This window comes from Salmo salar, chromosome 20 (assembly GCF_965601325.2).
Source record: "Salmo salar chromosome 20, fSalSal1, whole genome shotgun sequence".
NCBI classification, from domain to species: Eukaryota; Metazoa; Chordata; class Actinopteri; order Salmoniformes; family Salmonidae; genus Salmo; species Salmo salar.
The window spans coordinates 56,132,518-56,152,500 of record NC_138310.1 but is presented as its reverse complement, the minus strand read 5'-3'; the positions used below and the strand labels follow the sequence as shown (position 1 = coordinate 56,152,500).

At 43.6% G+C, this 19,983-nt stretch overlaps 1 protein-coding gene across 1 annotated transcript in view; it reads right to left on the bottom strand.

Annotated features, from left to right (window-relative positions):
* LOC106580885 (delta and Notch-like epidermal growth factor-related receptor) overlaps positions 1-19,983 on the bottom strand; it is a 77,666-nt gene that overhangs the window by 41,215 nt on the left and 16,468 nt on the right. The window contains exons 2-3 of the mRNA XM_045703650.2: positions 1,128-1,454; positions 797-894 (exon numbers count right to left, since the gene is read on the bottom strand). Coding sequence (XP_045559606.1) covers positions 797-894; positions 1,128-1,454 — 425 coding nt within the window. The remainder of the gene's footprint in view (positions 1-796; positions 895-1,127; positions 1,455-19,983) is intronic.

Below are 19,983 nucleotides of genomic sequence, written 5' to 3'. Positions count from 1 at the left end.
GGGAGGGAGGGAGAGGTTATGATAAACAGGGGAGGGAGGGAGAGGTTATGATAAACAGGGGAGAGAGAGAGAGGTTATGATAAACAGGGGAGAGAGGGAGGGAGGGAGAGGTTAGGATAAACAGGGGAGGGAGAGAGAGGTTATGATAAACAGGGGAGAGAGGGAGGGAGGGAGCGGTTAGGATAAACAGGGGAGGGAGAGGTTATGATAAACAGGGGAGAGAGGGAGGGAGGGAGAGGTTAGGATAAACAGGGGAGAGAGGGAGGGAGGGAGAGGTTAGGATAAACGGGAGAGAGGGAGAGGTTATGATAAACAGGGGAGAGAGGGAGAGGTTAACCAGGGGAGAGAGGGAGAGGTTATGATAAACAGGGGAGAGAGGGAGGGAGGGAGGGGGAGGGAGGGAGGGGGGGAGGGGAGGGGGAGGGAGGGAGGGAGGGAGGGGAGGGAGAGGTTAGGATAAACAGGGGAGGGAGGGAGAGGTTATGATAAACAGGGGAGAGAGGGAGGGAGGGAGGGAGGGAGGGAGGGAGGGAGGGAGGGGAGGGGAGGGAGGGAGGGAGGGAGGGAGGGAGGGAGGGGAGGGAGGGAGGGGAGGGAGAGGTTAGGATAAACAGGGGAGGGAGGGAGAGGTTAGGATAAACAGGGGAGAGAGGGAGGGAGGGAGAGGTTAGGATAAACAGGGGAGAGAGGGAGGGGTTATGATAAACGGGAGAGAGGGAGGGAGGGCACTATACAAACACACACACATATATACACACACAGGAAGGTACCAGTACATGCAATACAGGGCTCTTACTTGACGGCAGTCTCTTCAGGCACCTCTAGAGAGAGAGTAAGAGTTCCAGAGGTCAGCTCACACAGCTCAGGACTCACACAGTGCAGTCCCTCCGTCACCTGCAACAGGAACACACACACATACACACATATGCATGCATGGACACACAGAGACACACATACACACAGGCACTCACATACATGGAAACACAAAGATACACACATGAGGCAGCAAGTGGATAAATGTAATTATTTTATAAGACAAATAAAGAAGTTCTGCGAACTCTGAACCTAGCTAGCTGGTCAGCTGGACTGTTGTGACTAATAGAGTACAGGTAGCATTCATCTCTGACCTGTTCTTTCTCCCACTGCACCACCAAGAGTCTCTGTCCAGCCTTAGGCTGCCACGGTTGCAGCGTCGGAGGTGCCTGCGTGGTGCTGGACACTGTTGTTGGCTGGGAGGGCTGAGTGGCGGTTGTGGGTGTGGCGGGTGTGGCCTGTTCGGGGGCAGGGGGTGTGGCAGGATCCCAGCTGGAGACAGGAAGCAGGTCCAAGGTGGCCTGCTCACACTTCTCCCCCTCGTACCCCTCGCTGCACTCGCAGGTGTACTCCTCGCTCTCACCACTGCGGCTACAGTTGCCATGGAAACATGGGCTGTTGGCACAGGGGTCTGTGAAAAACTGACAACACAAAGAGGAAAGGGAAAATGGCTATAGATGACATGGGAAACGAAACGCCAATTTCAGACTCAATATTCGTTGTATATAAACCACTGTATATAATGGATGCATCTGAAATGACAACCTTTCCTCCATAGGGCACTGCTTTTGACCAGAGCTCTTTCCTGTCCACTATGCCTTCATCTCAAATTACACCTTTTACAACCACTACTTCACAGGACTCTGGTCAAAAGTAGTACACTACATAGGGAATAGGGTGTCAATCGAGACATTGGCTGTATCCTCACTATTCTGTAACAGCCATCACCATTGGCTCAGAGGATTCTCCCCTTGTCCATTATTAACACCTGGATGTTTATTACAACTTTTCCTGCTTAGGCTGCAAAACCAAGAGTGGCAAAGAATGCAATGTTCTACGGCAGTTTTATATTTGCAGCGCGTCTAAGGTAAGAGAGCTCAGTTTACCAGCCTAATCTCTCAAATCTAATTTTCATCCCTCTTCTCTCTTCCTTCATGTTCTTTTCCCTCTTTCTTGTCTTCTTTGCTTTTCACTCTCTCTCTACTTGCGAAAGCCTGTTGCAAATATGTCCATTTGTCACATGCTAGCTGTATTGTTCTTGTAAAGGCCACAACAAAATATACATTAATGCACAGTTATAAACAAATACTCAATCACGACCACAGGCTTCCCTGTTATGTCCATAAGTAATCAGAAATGTCCTACGAACGAACCTAGGGTTTGAACTCATATGTGCAACCAGAAGCTCAAGGTTCCTCAATATCACACACACATTACTTTAATGGACCCTGGCAATCTCTTTCATGCTGCTTTCTCCCATTAATAATTCACCATATTTGGAGAAAAAAAAACTCTTACAAAAGCGTTTGAAGGTGAGAGAAGATAAAGCTAAGTAGGTTCCAAGATGGCGTAGCAGTCGGACGTGTGTTTTGTCTTGTCCCGTCCTGTCCCGTGTAAATATCGTTTTCCTCTGGGGTTTTTCGTATATATTTCATATATATTTTAATCTCACTTTCCATCTACGGACTGAATATACTCTCCTGCAACCCGCCTCACCCAATGTGGTACGGATCTGCTATTTTATACTTTAGAACCGGAACCCCCATCAGAGACTAGCCAGCTAACTAGCTACTAGCTAGTAGTCAGTTAGCCACTGCTAGCGGTCATCACTGTTAACTCGGACATCTGCCAGCCTCAGCTCGGTCAACTCCTGCCAGTCTACACAGCGCGATATCAACCCAGAGCATATCGGACTACTTTTTCTCTCCCACATCTCCGGATTCCTATCGCAAGCTCTGAACCTTTACACCGGATCATCGCTGCTAGCTAGCTGCAAGCCGAGTGGCTACACCTGGCTAACGTCTCTGTCCCGAAGCAAGCACCAGTTAGCCTTGAGCAAGGCTCATCTCTCGGCTAGACGAGGAGGTCCACCAGCTAATTCTTGAGCTACAATACCTCTTTTGTGAATTGGCCTGGACCCTTTACTGCTGATACGGCGCCCCACCGATCCATCACGACTGGTCTGCCGACGTAATCATCCGAGGTGATTTCAACAGGCTCTTCCGTTGCGACGTCTGAATCGCCATGTCTCCAGCTCGCCTAGCATAGTAGAGACTATTAAATTGGCTCCCTGACTCACCTATTGCTACTCATTGGAACCTATGATCACTCGGCTACACATGCCTCTCCCTAATGTTAATATGCCTTGTCTATTGCTGTTTTGGTTAGTGATTATTGTCTTATTTCACTCTAGAGCCCCCAGCCCTGCCAATATGCCTTAGATAGCCCTTTTGTCCCACCCCCACACACGCGGTGACCTCACCTGGCTTAACTGGTGCCTCGAGAGACAAAACCTCTCTCATCATCACTCAATGCCTAGGTTTACCTCCACTGTACACAAATCCTACCATACCCTTGTCTGTACATTATGCCTTGAATCTATTCTTCCACGCCCAGAAATCTGCTCCTTGTACTCTCTGTTCCGAACGTACTAGACGACCAGTTCTTATAGCCTTTAGCCTTACCCTTATCCTACTCCTCCTCTGTTTATCTGGTGATGTAGAGGTTAACCCAGGCCCTGCAGCCCCCAGCACCACTCACATTCCCCAGACGCTCTAATTTGTTGACTTCTGTAACTATAAAAGCCTTGGTTTCATGCATGTTAACATCAGAAGCCTCCCCCCTTAGTTTGTTTTATTCAGCAAGCAGGCCTTTCAAACCGACCTGGCCTGGGTATCCTGGAAGGCTATCTTTTTCAAACAGAAATTTGAATCCTGTTATTTATCTTCTTGCTCTTTTGAACCCCAGTATCTCTACTTAAACATCATCATCTGCACATCTATCACTCCAGTGTTAATGCTAAATTGTAATTATTTCGCCTCTATGGCCTATTTATTGCCTTACCTCACTAATCTTCTACATTTGCACACACTGTACATAAACTCAGCATAAAAAGAAACATCCCATTTTCAGGACCCTGTCTTTCAAAGATAATTAGTAAAAATCCAAATAACTTCACAGCTGTTCACTGTAAAGGGTTTAAACACTGTTTCCCATTCTTGTTCAATAAAATACAATGACTGAACATGCACCTGTGGAACGGTCGTTAAGACACTAACAGCTTACAGACGGTAGGCAATTAAGATCACAGTTATGAAAACTTAGGACACTAAAGAGGCCTTTCTACTGACTCCGAAAAAAAACAAAAGAAAGATGTCCAGGGTCCCTGCCCATCTGCATGAACGTGCCTTAGGCATGCTGCAAGGAGGCATGAGGACTGCAGATGTGGCCAGGGCATAAATTGCAATGTCCATACTGTGAGACGCCTAAGACAGCGCTACAGGGAGACAGGACGGACAGCTGATTGTCCTCGCAGTGGCAGACCACATGTACAACACCTGCACAGGATCGGTATATCCAAACATCACACCTGCGGGACAGGTACAGAATGGCAACAACTGCCCGAGTTACACCAGGAATGCACAATCCCTCCATCAGTGCTCAGACTGTGCGCAATAGGCTGAAAGAGGCTGGACTGAGGGCTTGTAGGCCTGTTGTAAGGCATGTCCTCACCAGACATCACCGGCAACAATGTCGCCTATGGGCACAAACCCGTCGCTGGACCAGACAGGACTGGCAAAAAGTGCTCTTCACTGACAAGTCGCAGTTTTGTCTCACCAGGGGTGATGGTCGGATTCGTGTTTATCGTCGAAGGAATGAGCGTTACACCGAGGCCTGAACTCTGGAGCGGGATCGATATTGAGGTGGAGGGTCCGTTATGGTCTGGGGCGGTGTGTCACAGCATCATTGGACTGAGCTTGTTGTCATTGCAGGCAATCTCAACGCTGTGCGTTACAGGGAAGACATCCTCGTCCTTCATGTAGTACCCTTCCTGCAGGCTCATCCTGACATGAACCTCCAGAATGACAATGCCACCAGCCATACTGCTCGTTCTGTGTGTGATTTCCTGCAAGACAGGAATGTCAGTGTTCTGCCATGGCCAGCGGATCTCAATCCCATTGAGCACGTCTGGGATCTGTTGGATCGGAGGGTGAGGGCTAGGGCCATTCCCCCCCAGAAATGTTGGGGAACTTGTAGGTGCCTTGGTGGAAGAGTGGGGTAACATCTCACAGCAAGAACTGGCAAATCTGGTGCAGTCCATGAGGAGGAGATGCACTGCAGTATTTAATGCAGCTGGTGGCCACACCAGATAGTTTTGATTTTGACCCCCCCTTTGTTCAGGGACACATTATTCCATTTATGTTAGCCACATGTCTGTGGAACTTGTTCAGTTTATGTCTCAGTTGTTGAATCTTGTACAGTGGTTTGTTATGTTCAAACAAATATTTACACATGGTAAGCTTGCTGAAAATAAACACAGATGACAGTGAGAGGAAGTTTCTTTTTTTGCTGAGTTTAGATTTTTCTATTGTGTTATTGACTGTACTTTTGTTTATGTGTAACTCTGTGTTGTTTTTGTCGCACTGCTTTGCTTTATCTTGGCCAGGTCGCAGTTGTAAATGAGAACTTGTTCTCAACTGGCCTACCTGGTTAACCTCTCCAGCGTCTCACCCCGTCAGCGGGATCAAAATCCAGCGAAAAATCATATCGCCAATTAGCAGTAAAAAAAAAATCATAATTTTTTTTTTTTTAATTTAATATATATATATTTTTTTTATAGATACACCTCTCCTGAATCGACCCACGTCGTCCGATTTCAAAAAGGTTTTACAGGAAAAGCAAATCATTAGATTATGTTAGATGAGTCCATCGTAAAAAGCAGCTTCATAGCCATTTTCCGACCAACCACTTGCATCACATATAATAAAAAAACAGCTAAATGCAGCACTAACCTTTTACAAACTTCATCAGATGGCACCCCTAGGACATCATGTTATACAATGCATGCATTCTTTTGTTCAATAAAGGTCATATTTATATATAAAAACAGCATTTTACATCGGCGTCTGACGTTGACTAAATAATTTCCCCTCAAATGCGTCCCGGTAAACAATGCTACAATTCCCTAAATTACTATCCGATAACGATTTTTTAAATTTATATTGTCAATCTAACATTTATAGATGAATATCTTTTGAGAACACCTGTCATACCAGATTTTAAATTAACTTTACTGGGTAATCACACTTTGCGATAAAAGGAGATGCGATACTCAGGAAATTAGCTAATATACAGAGCTCGGCGCCATCTTGGAAACAATCGCATGTCACATCTCATCTTGTATAATATTGTCAATAATCGCCTACCTTTAGTTGTCTTCATCAGAAAGCATCCCAGGTCCACAACAGATGTATTTTCGGTCAAAAAGTCCATACTTCACGTTCCATTAGCCTGCTGTTGGTAGCGCGTCCTATGGCTCTCTCCAAGCGCAGGGCTGAAGTTCCGGATAAAATGAGATTCTCCCGCCTGTAGGTTCGTTCAAACATGTCAAACGTTGTAAAACATTAATCTTCAGGGCCTGTAACACCAAGAGAGCCAATAAGATTCGAGGGGGATGATTTCATTGCCTTTAAAACCGTTTCCAAAGGTGGGGGTAGACATGGCCGCCGGCGTCATAATGGTGATGGCCCATCCCCTGTGACCAATTTCCAACGCGTCTCATTCACTGAGTTTCGACTGTATAAGGCTCAAACCACTGTGAAAAGACTGGCGACATCTAGTGGAAGCAATAGGAAGTGCTCACTGAACCATGGTTAACGGTGTGATTTATAGGGAAAGATGAGAAGTCGAGTCCACAATTCTGAATTCCACTTCCTGTTTCAATCGGTCTCGGGGTTTTGACTGCCATTTGAGTTCTGTTATACTCACAGACACCATTCAAACAGTTTTAGAAACTTTAGGGTGTTTTCTATCCATATATAATACGTATATGCATGCCCTAGCTTCTGAGTTTGATTAGTAGGCCGTTGAAAATGGGAACGATTTTTTTTCAAAATGCACTGTGGCGCCCCCTATCCTAGGGTATCCTCAAGAGATAAAGGTGAAATAAAAAAATTAAAAAAGGCGATGTTGACTCCAGTCCAGGACTCGTTGATAATATTCATTATGCACCTAATGGAAAACCGACTGAAACAATAAGAGACTATCTGAAGTTGTCAAAAAATAAACACTTCTTGTTTTCCATTGCAAAAAGTTTTGTCACAGTGTACCCTCAATGAATACAACCCTTGCTTTTGTTTAGTGTGAGGAACGATTCTTACAGGAGTCAATAATCTTGCTTCCCACCACAGAATCCCAGAAGCACCATATATCTGCCACCCCAGGCAGCCACACCGTTCAAACGTGTGTGTGACTCAGTTCCCATTAGCAAAAGAAACAGAACAAAAGTCTGAGAGTGTGTGAACAGCATGCTGATGATACTCATGTAGAATCCCCAAGTTTGTGTGTGTGTGTGTGTGTGTGTGTGTGTGTGTGTGTGTGTGTGTGTGTGTGTGTGTGTGTGTGTGTGTGTGTGTGTGTGTGTGTGTGTGTGTGTGTGTGTGTGTGTGTGTGTGTGACTATGTGTGAGAGCGTCATTAACAGCCCTGCTTTCCCTAGGACTGACTCACATCTTATTAGCACTAAACTCTCTCAAGCGTTTTCTCATGAGTCTCTATCAGAACCACTTAGAGCACTACACTGGAGGAGCACAGTGGCCCAACAGCCCACTCCACAACCCCTCAGAGAGACTGCTGACTTGGTCACACAGCTGTAGCACGGCCCACAGACCCAGCCACCGCAACCAAGACACAGTAGGAAAACTGCCTCTCTGACGGCTAGCACCACACTCACTCTGAATTAGAGTTCGACCGATTAATCGGCATAGCCAATTAATTAGGGCCAATTTCAAGTTTTCATAATCGGTAATCGGCCTTTTTGGACGCCGATTATGGACGATTACATTGCAATCCACGAGGAGACCACGTGGCAGGCTGAACACCTGTTACGCGAGTGCAGCATCAAAAGGACCTTGTGGCTGCAAGGAGCCAAGACAAGTTGCTAGCTAGCATTAAACTTATCTTAGAAGAAAACTATCAATCTTCACATAATCACCAGTTAACTACACATGGTTGATGATATTACTAGGGTAACTAGCTTGTTCTGCGTTGCATATAATCAATGCGGTGCCTGTTAATTTATCATCGAATCACAGCCTACTTCAACTTTGCCAAGCGGGTGATGATTTAACAAAAGCACATTCGTTGCAATAATGTACCTAACCATAAACATCAATGCCTTTCTTAAAATCAATACACAAGTATATTTTTTTAAACCTGCATATGTAGTTAAAATAAATTCATGTTAGCAGGCAATATTAACTAGAAAATTGGGTCACTTCTCTTGCGTTCAATGTATGCAGAGTCAGGGTATATGCAGCAGTTTGGGCCACCTGGCTCGTTGAGAACTGTTGAAAGGCAATTTATTCCTAACAAAGACCGTAATTAATTTGCCAGAATTTAAAAAAATAATGATGACATAACATTGAAGGTTGTGCAATGTAACAGCAATATTTAAACTTAGGGCTGTTACCCATTCGATAAAATACGTAACGGTTCCGAATTTCACTGAAATAATAAACGTTCTGTTTTCGAAATGATTCCGGATTTGACCATATTAATGACCAAAGGCTCATATTTCTGTGTGTTTATTATATTATAATTAAGTATATGATTTGATATTTGTTAGAGCAGTCTGACTGAGCGGTGGTAGGCAGCAGCAGGCACGTAAGCATTCATTCAAACAGCACTTTACTGCATTTGCCAGCAGCTCTTAGCAATGCTTGATGCACAGCGCTGTTTATGACTTCAAGCCTATCAACTCCCGAGATTAGGCTGGCAATACTAAAGTGCCTATAAGAACATCCAATAGTCAAAGGTATATGAAATACAAATGGTATAGAGAGAAATAGTCCTATAATAACTACAACCGAAAACTTCTTAACTGGGAATATTGAAGACTCATGTTAAAAGGAACGACCAGCTTTCATATGTTCTCATGTTCTGAGCAATGAAACATGTTCAATTTGGTTTAAGTAATGCAAAAACACAGTGTTGAAGGAGAAAGTAAAAGTGCAATATGTGCCACATATTGCACTTTTACTTTCTCCTTCAACACTGTGTTTTTGCATTACTTAAACCAAATTGAACATGTTTCATTATTTATTTGAGACTAAATTGATTTTATTTATGTATTATATTAAGTTAAAATAAAAGTGTTCATTGTTCATTCAGTATTATTGTAATTGTCATTATTACACATATATATATATATATATCTCAATCTTCACATAAGATTTTATATATATATAAAAATCGTCCGATTATTCGTTATTGGCTTTTTTTGGTCCTCCAATAATCGGTATCGGTATTGGCGTTGAAAAATCATAATCGGTCGACCTCTACTCTGGATACAGTATATACTGTAGGCTAACATCGCTAAAGGTACCGCACACACGTAACACAATACCAACATAGCATGTGAAACCTGTCACAAACTCTGTCGCCTACATAACTGACATCATATAGGAAACACCCAACATAATAGAATCAGTTCCTCTAGGTGTATGAATGGTAAAGCTGTTGGTGCAATTGGCTCGCCTACTTCTCTTGATAGGCAACTACTGCCTATAAGCACAGGGACAGGGCTAACAGTGTGATTTAGCACGTCTATTAGCTCACAGAGGCACAGAACAATAACAACCAACATACGCAACAAGCACTGTAACTATATTCCCACATGGGCCATGAACAAAAAAGATCTAAAGATATTTTAGAGCAAAAATGTATCGCTTCACAAGTTAAAATGATCAACTTGCTAATTGTCCTGAAGCGAATAAGGATCAATAATATTGAAAGAAGATAGTATTCTTGTGTACATGAGAGACAGAAAGACAGAGAGACAGAGAGAGAGACAGACAGAGATACAAAGAAAGAAAGAGAGAGACAGAGAGAGAGACAGACAGAGACAGAAAGAAAGAGAGAGACAGAGAGAGAGACAGACAGAGAGATATAAAGAAAGAAAGAGAGAGACAGAGAGAGAGACAGACAGAGAGATACAAAGAAAGAAAGAGAGAGACAGAGAAAGAAAGAGAGAGACAGAGAGAGACAGAGAAAGAAAGAGAGAGACAGACAGAGAGAGAGATATAAAGAAAGAAAGAGAGAGACAGAGAGAGAGACAGAGAGAGAGAGAAAGAAAGAGAGAGAGATTTGAGGTGGTGGGGGAAGTGGGATGAGCTGCTGGCCATTCTTCAGCCCCTCAGACACACACACACATACACACCATTTTTTATGGAATTGCTTAGGAGTAGATGAGACAGAGCTGTCTCCTAGCAGAACTACCTACGGCAAACAAAATGAACAAGCTCAATATCAACTCTCAAATCAGATGGCACAATTTTCTAGTTTTTTTTTATTTACGGATAGCTAGGGGCACACTACAACACGCAGACAACACTTACAAACAAAGCATTTGTGTTTAGTGACTCCTCCAAATCAGAGGCAGTAGGGATGACCAAGGATATTCTCTTGATAAGTGAGTGAATTGGACCACTTTCCTGTCCTGCTAAGCATTGAAAATGTAACAAGTACTTTTGGGTGTCAGGGAAAATGTATGGAGTAAAAAGTACATTATTTTCTTTAGGAATGTAGTGAAGTAAAAGTAAAAGTAGTCAAACATATGAATAGTAAAGTAAAGTACAGATACCTAAAAAAAAAACATTTAAGTAGTACTTTAAAGTATTTTTACTTAAGTACTTTACACCACTGCCACGGGGCCACCTCATTGGACAGAGGTGTAACAGTGGGACTGGCCAGTGGGATGGCCAGTGGGATCAGCAGGCCTGTAATGGTTGATAATTGGGCCTGGCCAATTCATCCAGTTTATCAGCCAGTCAATATTTATGGCTGAGTCATCTGTACCGTGGGTGAGGCTGCGGGGACGGCCGGCGGGGGCGGTTTAATGGCAAGCTGGTTCAACCGCACACGGACCACACTAAGGAAGATGGAAGATGTTTAGGAAGATGTAAGGCAAGCCTATGCCTTAGTGACAAATACAACATGCTTGCAAGCACGCAAACGCAACTCAATACCCCAACCATGTGCCGGTAAAGTTGAGGCAATACTGGAACAAATTCCAAGAGTCCTTTGGGTGTTTTTCTCATACAAAGAACATTCTGTCTTGAACATGGTTATTACCTGACAATCTGTGAAGCCAATATGGTCTCTCATGTCTCAAATGATTTTGTAACCATTTTATAACGACATATCCACGTTGCCATAGCTACAGCAGCTAGGTAGCCTGAAAGCAATATGCCTTGGTGAAAAAAACCCATTGTGTCTGTGTGCGTGTGTGTACAGTACATGAGAGACAAAGAGAGACAGAAACAGAAACAGAGAGAGAGACAGACAATAAAGTAGTAAGAGTACATACACATATCTGAGGGTCATATTTCATTTTTTGTCATTTAGCAGACACTCTTATCCAGAGCAATTTACTGGTCATACTGGTCCCCCGTGGGAATCAAACCCACAACTCTGGCATTGCAAGCACCATGCTCTACCAACTGAGCTACACGACAAAGACACAAAGAACGACAACCCTTGATAGACAGCCAGCTCCATCACGTCACACTGGAATTACTCATCAAATCCCAGATAAATTGTCTGATCTCTGAGGCACCACTGCTTGATTTTCCTGAATGGCTCCCGGTACTGCTGACAACCTTCCTGTTGAGGAGGCGCCCAGGACATTAGCATCTATTAGCATAACTCAGCAGCACCCAGAAAGACATGAAACTGTCACATAAAAGTTTCATCAGACAGCGCCTCAGGGACACAGACACATTTTCCACGCCAAAGAAGATGTTATTGTTTGTGTGCACCTGCAGAAGCACTGATAGCGAGAGTTAGTTGGCTGTCTCTATGATAGTCCAATCAGCCGTAAAGCGGTCGGTCAGAAAAACGCAATTATAATGTCTCCAAACAGCTGTTGAGAATGAGAGCTTTTCTCCCCCAGATAGATCTCCTGGTTCCGCTTTGAAACATGCTCAATCACTGCTTCTGAATGCTGGTATCTTACTCCTTGGGAGAATATAACTTGTCAAAACTCTTACTTATACAATAGTTTGAAGTAAATGCCAAGTAATGTCAGTAATTTCCCTATCTTGCTTCCTCCTGCTGCCATACTTCATATTTACTGTAAGTCGCTCTCAGGGTTGGGTAGGTTACTTTCTAAATGTAATCTATTACAGTTACTAGTTACCTGTCCAAAATTGTAATCGGTAACTTAACTTTGGATTACCCAAACTCAGTAACGTAATCTGATTACATTCTGTTACTTTTAGATTACTTTCCCCTTAAGAGGCATTAGAAAAAGACAAAAATGTATGTTACCAATTGAACAACATCTATTGCAGGATAAATCAATGTTCAAGTTTATATAGCTGGCCATATATGTATGTTAAATTTTACTTTATGGGTTGGTTATGTAGGCTTCTTCTAACCCATCACTTTCTACTACATATAATAATACAATTAAATCATATCTGTACATTAATAACCAAAGTCTATCAGAATTCCAGTCATTCCAATAAATGTCATACCCCTTGATCTTCAAGAATAGGACTTGGAAATATGGAAGTATTGATTAGCCAAATTGTTTTACTGGAGCATGACCCCAAAACTATAAGGACTTATTAGCCAGCCCTACTCTGTTGTTTATGATTTTGTTGTCATGGAGGACTGATCGCCTCCCAAGTAGCGCAGCGGTCTAAGGCACTGCATCTCAGTGCTAGAGGTGTCACTACAGACACTGGTTCGACTCCAGGCTGTATCACAACCGGCCATGATTGGGAGTCCCATAGGGCGGCACACAATTGGCCCAGCGTCGTCCGGGGTAGGCTTTCATTGTAAATAACAATTTGTTCTTTACTGACTTGTCTAGTTAAATAAAATAAAAAATAAATTCTGCATTCATGGAATGGCATGCTTTGAGCACTACTGAAAAGTGCTATTTACGAAAAATGTAATGCCATGTGCTGTATTTGCTATAGGCCTATTGTTTACCTTTTTGTTGGTGACACTTTGATATCTTGATCATATGCAGCTGTTTAAACGGCAAATCCACAGATGAAACAATGACTAAACGGCCGCCCCGCCTCTGTTTTGGTAAAAAACTGATGGATGGGTCTGGAGAAACCACACTCAGATTAATAGACAGAGCTATGGATGCGAGACTGACCATCCATGATATCAAAATTATAGTTTTAACCATGTAATGTGGCTATAAGGTGTTTGTTTTTCATTTATAATGTTTACAAACATTGGAGATAAACAAGCTTATATTTTGGGTTCTCAATGGGCGTGACGGTTGAACTAAGCTCATGAGGCATTTATAAATTATCATATAATATATATATATATCCACACTATCAACAGTGTGCGAGTTTGAGCATGTGTCCATTAGGCCTATGGATTATTTAAAAAAATTATGATTAAATTGAGCACTAAAAGCCTCAATTGTATTCCATAGGTAGGGATCCGCACTATGCAGCTGTCGCAAGAGCACATTAGGCAGCTTAAACTTCTTGAATTCAACCATTATTGTGTTCAAATACACATTTAGATTTGTGAACAGCCATCCACAACAACCACAATTAGCAAATAGCTAAATGAGAGAGCAGCAGTGTAATTCACATCTATGCGCTATGTTGATATCAATAATAAGTGAAATCCATATCGCCGTAGATACTGCTGTCATCCTTACCTCCAAGCGTTTATTCAAATTGGATCATCTTTGGATGCCGACAGCAGTCGCACCATTGGAAGACATAGCTTGGACTGTAGCCTACAAAAAAGCCTATTCCTGCTCTTTTCCCGCGATCCATCAAATACATTTGGTGTGTCATGATAGAGGTCTCTGATTTATGGTCAGACTCGCTGACGTTGAACAAACTTAAATTTGCTCCTTTTTTCAATACTGATTTGAATGTCATTCAGAAAACAGAGAATTGTCAAATATTGTTTTTAGCAAACATCCTTTCTGAGTTTAAAAGTCATCCTCGAAGTAATCATCTAGTTTTTCAAAAGTATCTGTAATCTGATTACAATATTGTTGATGGTAACGTAACGGATTACAGTTACAGTTTTTTTGTAATCCTTTACATGTAACATTACTCCCCAACACTGTTCGCTCTGCTAAATGACGAAAATGAGAAATGTAAATGTGGGTAGGCTGAATAGTGACATGGGGTGGTGTTACATTGTGTTACAGCTAGTGTTACATTGTTCTATTTGTTTCTTGAGAAAAAGACAAGGCATTACATTTACATGTTAGTCATTTAGCAGACGCTCTTAGCTAGGTGGGACTTACAGTTAGTGCATTCATCTTAAGATAGCTAGGTGGGACAACCACATATCACAGGCACTGAAAGTACATTTTTCTTCAATAACAATTTAATACATTTTAGAATAAGGCTGTAATGTAACAAAATGTGGAAAAAGTCAAGGGGTCTGAATACTTTCCCGATGCACTGTATATTTGGCTTTATCTAATGTGAATATGCATGTACACATCCATGAACGTATGCAGACACGCAGACGTGTCTTTCTAATGAGAGTTATTAGATAAGGTTTTCTCGTCATTATGAACTGAGTGGTATATGTATGATATATGTTATATGTTTGTCATACCCGTATATGACAAAAAATGTATTTACCAATGTAATTAGAGCAGTGAAAATAAATGTTTTGTCATAAGGTCAGATATACCACGGCTGTCAGCCAATCAGCATTCAGGGCTCGAACCACCCAGTTTATAATATGTATCTTACATATACCACCCAATTTGTCAATGGGTGTGGCAGGGTAGCCTAGTGGTTAGAGCGTTGGACTAGTAACCGAAAGGTTGTAAGATTGAATCCCTGAGCTGACAAGGTATAAATCTGTTGTTCTGCCCCTGAACAAGGCAGTTAACCCACTGTTCCTAGGCTGTCATTGAAAATAAGAATTTGTTCTTATCTGACTTGCCTAGTTAAATTAAGGTTTAAGAAAAATGGCACACCATCATTACGACTTATATATTTAAGCAATAAGGCACTTCGGGGGTTTGTGGTATATGGCCAATATTCCACGGCTAAGGGCTGTATCCAGGCACTCCGTGTTGCATTGTGCGTAAGAACAGCCCTTAGCCGTGGTGTATTGCCCATACACCACACCCCCTTGTGCCTTATTGCTTAAATATATAACTCAGAGTGATGGTGTGGCATGGATAAATGAGTAGCAGTCCAAGCTAGAGAGAGTCTCCAGTTAGGCACCCCCCTCACAGCCTTTCATCACAAAAATCCCACTGTATAGAACCAATCTACAGTACTATTCACCAGAGTCCTCTAGCGTTCACTGTTCATATCGACAGAGCTGCCACATCATTCATCACAGAACTCTAGGAGTTACAATCAGGCCTATTCAGTCATCAACATTGGTCCCATATGGCCAGTAAACACACAGCATGCTCTCCAATTAATGTATCATTTTTTCGGTACAACACAAGAGCTGATGTGCTGTTGTTCTAGCACTCCCCTGCCACCTAAACACTACTGCTGTTTTGTCCCATCTTCATTAGAGCTCTCGCTAACCATCCCTTCCCCCCTTCCCCCCCTCCTCCTCCTCCTCCTCCTCCCTGTCTTCCCCCGCACAACATGGTGGAATCTGATAACTACCTTCACACCAATTTGTTGATTCTCTTGTTTTGGCTGCTATGGGATGGAGCGTAATTAGGAAATGGAGGCAGAATGCATCTACAATTTGCTACAGTCAGTCACACGTCACAAGCATGCTCAAACAAACAAACACACACTAATGAAGCTGTTCTGTCAGATAAGTGGAATTATGTATGTACATACCCCAACCAAAAGCCATGGATTACAGGCAATATTCGCACTGAGCTAAAGGTTAGAGCTGCCGCTTTCAAGGAGCAGGACTCTAACCACGGAAGCTTATAGGAAATCTCGCTATGCCCTCCGACGAACCATCAAACAGGCAAAGCTTCAATACAGGACTAAGATCGAATCGTACCAGACCGGCTCCGATGCTTGTCGGATGTGGCAGGGCTTGCAAACTATTACAGACTACAAAGGGAAGCACACCCGAGAGCTGCCCAGTGACACAAGCCTACCAGATGAGCTAAATAACTTCTATGCTCGCTTCGAGGCAAGTAACACTGAAACATGCATGAGAGCATCAGCTGTTCCGGACGACTGTGTGATCACGCTCTCCGCAGCCGATGTGAGTAAGACCTTTAAACAGGTCAACATTCACAAGGCCGCTGGGCTAAACGTATTACCAGGAGGTGTACTCCGAGCATGTGCTGACCAACTGGCAAGAGTCTGTACTGACATTTTCAAGTTCTTCCTGTCTGAGTCTGTAATACCAACATGTTTCAAGCAGACCACCATAGTCCCTGTGCCCAAGAACACTAAGGTAACCTGTCTAAATGACTACCGAACCGTAGAACTCACGTCTATAGCCATGAAGTGCTTAGAAAGGCTGGTCATGGCTCACATCAACACCATTATCCCAGAAACCCTAGACCCACTCCAATTTAGCATACCGTCCCAACAGATCCACAGATGATGCAATCTCTATTGCACTCCAGACTGCCCTTTCCCACCTGGACAAAATTAACACCTATGTGAGAATGCTATTCATTGACTACCGCTCAGCATTCAACACCATACTGCCCACAAAGGTCATCACTGAGCTAAGGACCCTGGGACTATACTCCTCCCTCGGCAACTGGATCCTGGACTTCCTGACGGGCCGCCCCCAGGTGGTAAGGGTAGGTAACAACACATCCGCCACCCTGATCCTCAACACGGAGGCCCCTCAGGGTTGCATGCTCAGTCCCCTCCTGTACTCCATGTTCACTCATGACTGCACGGCCAGGCACGACTCTAACACCATCATTATGTTTGCCGATGATACAACAGTGGTAGGCCTGATCACCGACAAGGATGAGACAGCCTATAGGGAGGAGGTCAGAGACCTGACCGTGTGGTGCAAGGACAAGAACCTCTCCCTCAACGTGATCAAGACAAAGGAGATGATTGTGGACTACAGGAAAAGGAGGACCGAGCACGCCCCCATTCTCATCGAATGGCCGGCTGTAGTGGAGCAGATTAAGAGCTTCAAGTTCCTTGGCGTCCACGTCACCAACAAACTAACATGGTCCAAGCACACCAAGACAGTTGAGAAGAGGGCACGACAAAACCTATTCCTGCTCAGGAGAATGAAAAGATTTGGCATGGGTCCTCGAATCCTCAAAAGGTTTTACAGCTAACCCTAACACAGCCAACATCATGTCCCGTCTGAATCTCAGACATACATTCTCTAGTGAAAGCAATCGTCATTGTAATGTACAACCACTCCACTTTACATAGACAGAGTTAATATTAAAAGAGAAACAAGTCTTTTTGGCAAAGATTCCTGTCGACTTCCTTTAGTCTGCAATCAAAGCAGATCATTTCAGACTCCATCAGTCTGTCTTTGTCCGGGTGACAGAGACTGTGACCTGTCAGATATTATGAGAACTTGGGTGAGATCAAGTAGAAAATAACATTCCAAAACAGAATCTCAAATCTTAAGGAGAACCCACCCAGAGAGATGACAACGACCAACTACCACACTGTAAGGCTGCTGCATCAGACCCAATCTGGGTGGGGGGATTTTGAATATTTATAGGGCCAGGAGTTTGTCCCGGCCACATGACCCGATTAGAAAAAACTTGTAGATCAGGGGAGGTAGATCAGCTTTAATATTCCAGATAGATTGTAGGTTCCACCAATGTAATTTCTGCACATGAAAGCGTGGGCCCACCCTCACACACTCACTTCCCCCAGAGCCCCCAGGACGCGCTTAAAAATCTGATCCATGGAAATCACACAAACACCTTCAAACACAGGGGGAAACTCACACCTGTCTTGTTGTATCAATACCAGCCCTTGTGTCCTGTCTCCCTTCTTCCCTCCTCTTTTCCCCTCACTTTATGTCTTCCCCTCTTTCCTCATTTGTCGTGCTCTAGAGTTTCATCATCACAACCCGAAAGACATCATTAGCATGATAAATCAACCCCCGTTAAAAATAACACACATATGCTGTAAAACATTCTTATGTAAGGATCCCTTACTCCTCCAATAGATCACCACAAATTAGGCCACAATCCCTCCAAATCAACCCACATGTAGATTACCAGACAACAGAGAGGATAAAGAGGTATAACTATGGGGAAGGAGAGAGAAAGGGAGCAAGGTCGTGCAAGAAAGAAAGAGAGAAAGAGAGACAGGAGAGGATGAAAGAGGAAAAAGAGAGACGGGAGAGGATGAAAGAGGAGAAAGAGAGACGGGAAAGGAGAAAGAGAGACGGGAAAGGAGAAAGAGGAGAAAGAGAGACGGGAAAGGAGAAAGAGGAGAAAGAGAGACGGGAAAGGAGATAGAGGAGAAAGAGAGACGGGAAAGGAGAAAGAGGAGAAAGAGAGACGGGAAAGGAGAAAGAGGAGAAAGAGAGACGGGAAAGGAGATAGAGGAGAAAGAGAGATGGGAGAGAAGAAAGAGAGACGGGAGAAGATGAAAGAGAGGAGAGACGGGAGAGGATGAAAGAGAGAAGAAGAGACGGGAGAGAATGAAAGAGGAGAAAGAGAGACGGGAGAAGAGAAAGAGAGACTGGAGAGGATGAAAGAGGAGAAAGAGAGATTGGAGAGGAGAAAGAGAGACGGGAGAGGATGAAAGAGAGAAGGAGAGACGGGAGAGGAGAAAGAGGAGAAAGAGACGGGAGAGGATGAAAGAGAGACAAGAGAGGAGAAAGAGAGACGGGAAAGGAGAAAGAGGAGAAAGAGAGACGAAAGAGGAGAAAGAGAGATGGGAGAGGATGAAAGAGAGAAGGAGAGACAGGAGAGGATGAAAGAGGAGAAAGAGAGACGGGAGAGGAGAAAGAGAGATGGGAGAGGATGAAAGAGAGGAGAGACGGGAGAGGATGAAAGAGAGAAGAAGAGACGGGAGAGGATGAAAGAGAGAAGGAGAGACGGGAGAGGATGAAAGAGGAGAAAGAGAGACGGGAGAGGAGAAAGAGAGACTGAGAGATTGGACAGGATGGAGAAAGAGAGATTGGAGAGGAGAAAGAGAGACGGAAGAGGATGAAACAGCAGAAAGAGAGATTGGAGAGGAGAAAGAGGAGAAAGAGAGATGGGAGAGGATGAAAGAGCAGAAAGAGAGATTGGACAGGATGAAAGAGGTAGACAGCAAGTGAGAGTACAGAGAGAGAGAACGAGAGAGTATAGAGAGAGTGTTTACTGTTCATTTGTATTATTTATTTCACTTTTGTTTATTATCTATTTCACTTGCTTTGGCAATGTTAATATATATTTCCCATGCCAATAAAGCCTTTGAATTGATTTGCGAGAGAGAGAGAGAGGGAGAGAGAGAGGTCACAGTGTAAGAGAGAGACAAAGGGAAAGCGAGGGGGTGAAGGAGAGAACAGAGGAAGAGAGATATGAGAGGAGGAGTTTAGGGGTGGGCTGTCAGCAGTGGTCTATTTATACCAGGCGGAGGAGGCTGATGTGTTTCTCAGGGGATTGCATAGTGCCGTGACGTCACAGGTAATTACCTGGCTGTTTTAGGGTTAGAATTAGGGTTAGGAGCTGGGTTAGTTTTAGGGTTAGTGTTAGGAGCTAGGGTTAGGTTTAGAGTTAGGGTAAAGGTTAGGTTTAGGTTTTTGGGGGTTAAGGTTAGAGTTAAGGTTAGGATTAGGGTAAGAGTATGAGTTAGGGAAAATAGGATTTTGAATGGGACTGAATTGTGTGTCGCCACAAGGTTAGCTGTACAAGACTGTGTGTTTGTGTGTGTGTGTGTGTGTGTGTGCGTGCGTGCGTGTGTGTGTGTGTGTGTGTGTTATGTGTGTGTGTGTGCGCATTTGAACAGAAGGACTTCAAAGTGCTGAATGGGAACAGTATCCTGTTCATTACAGT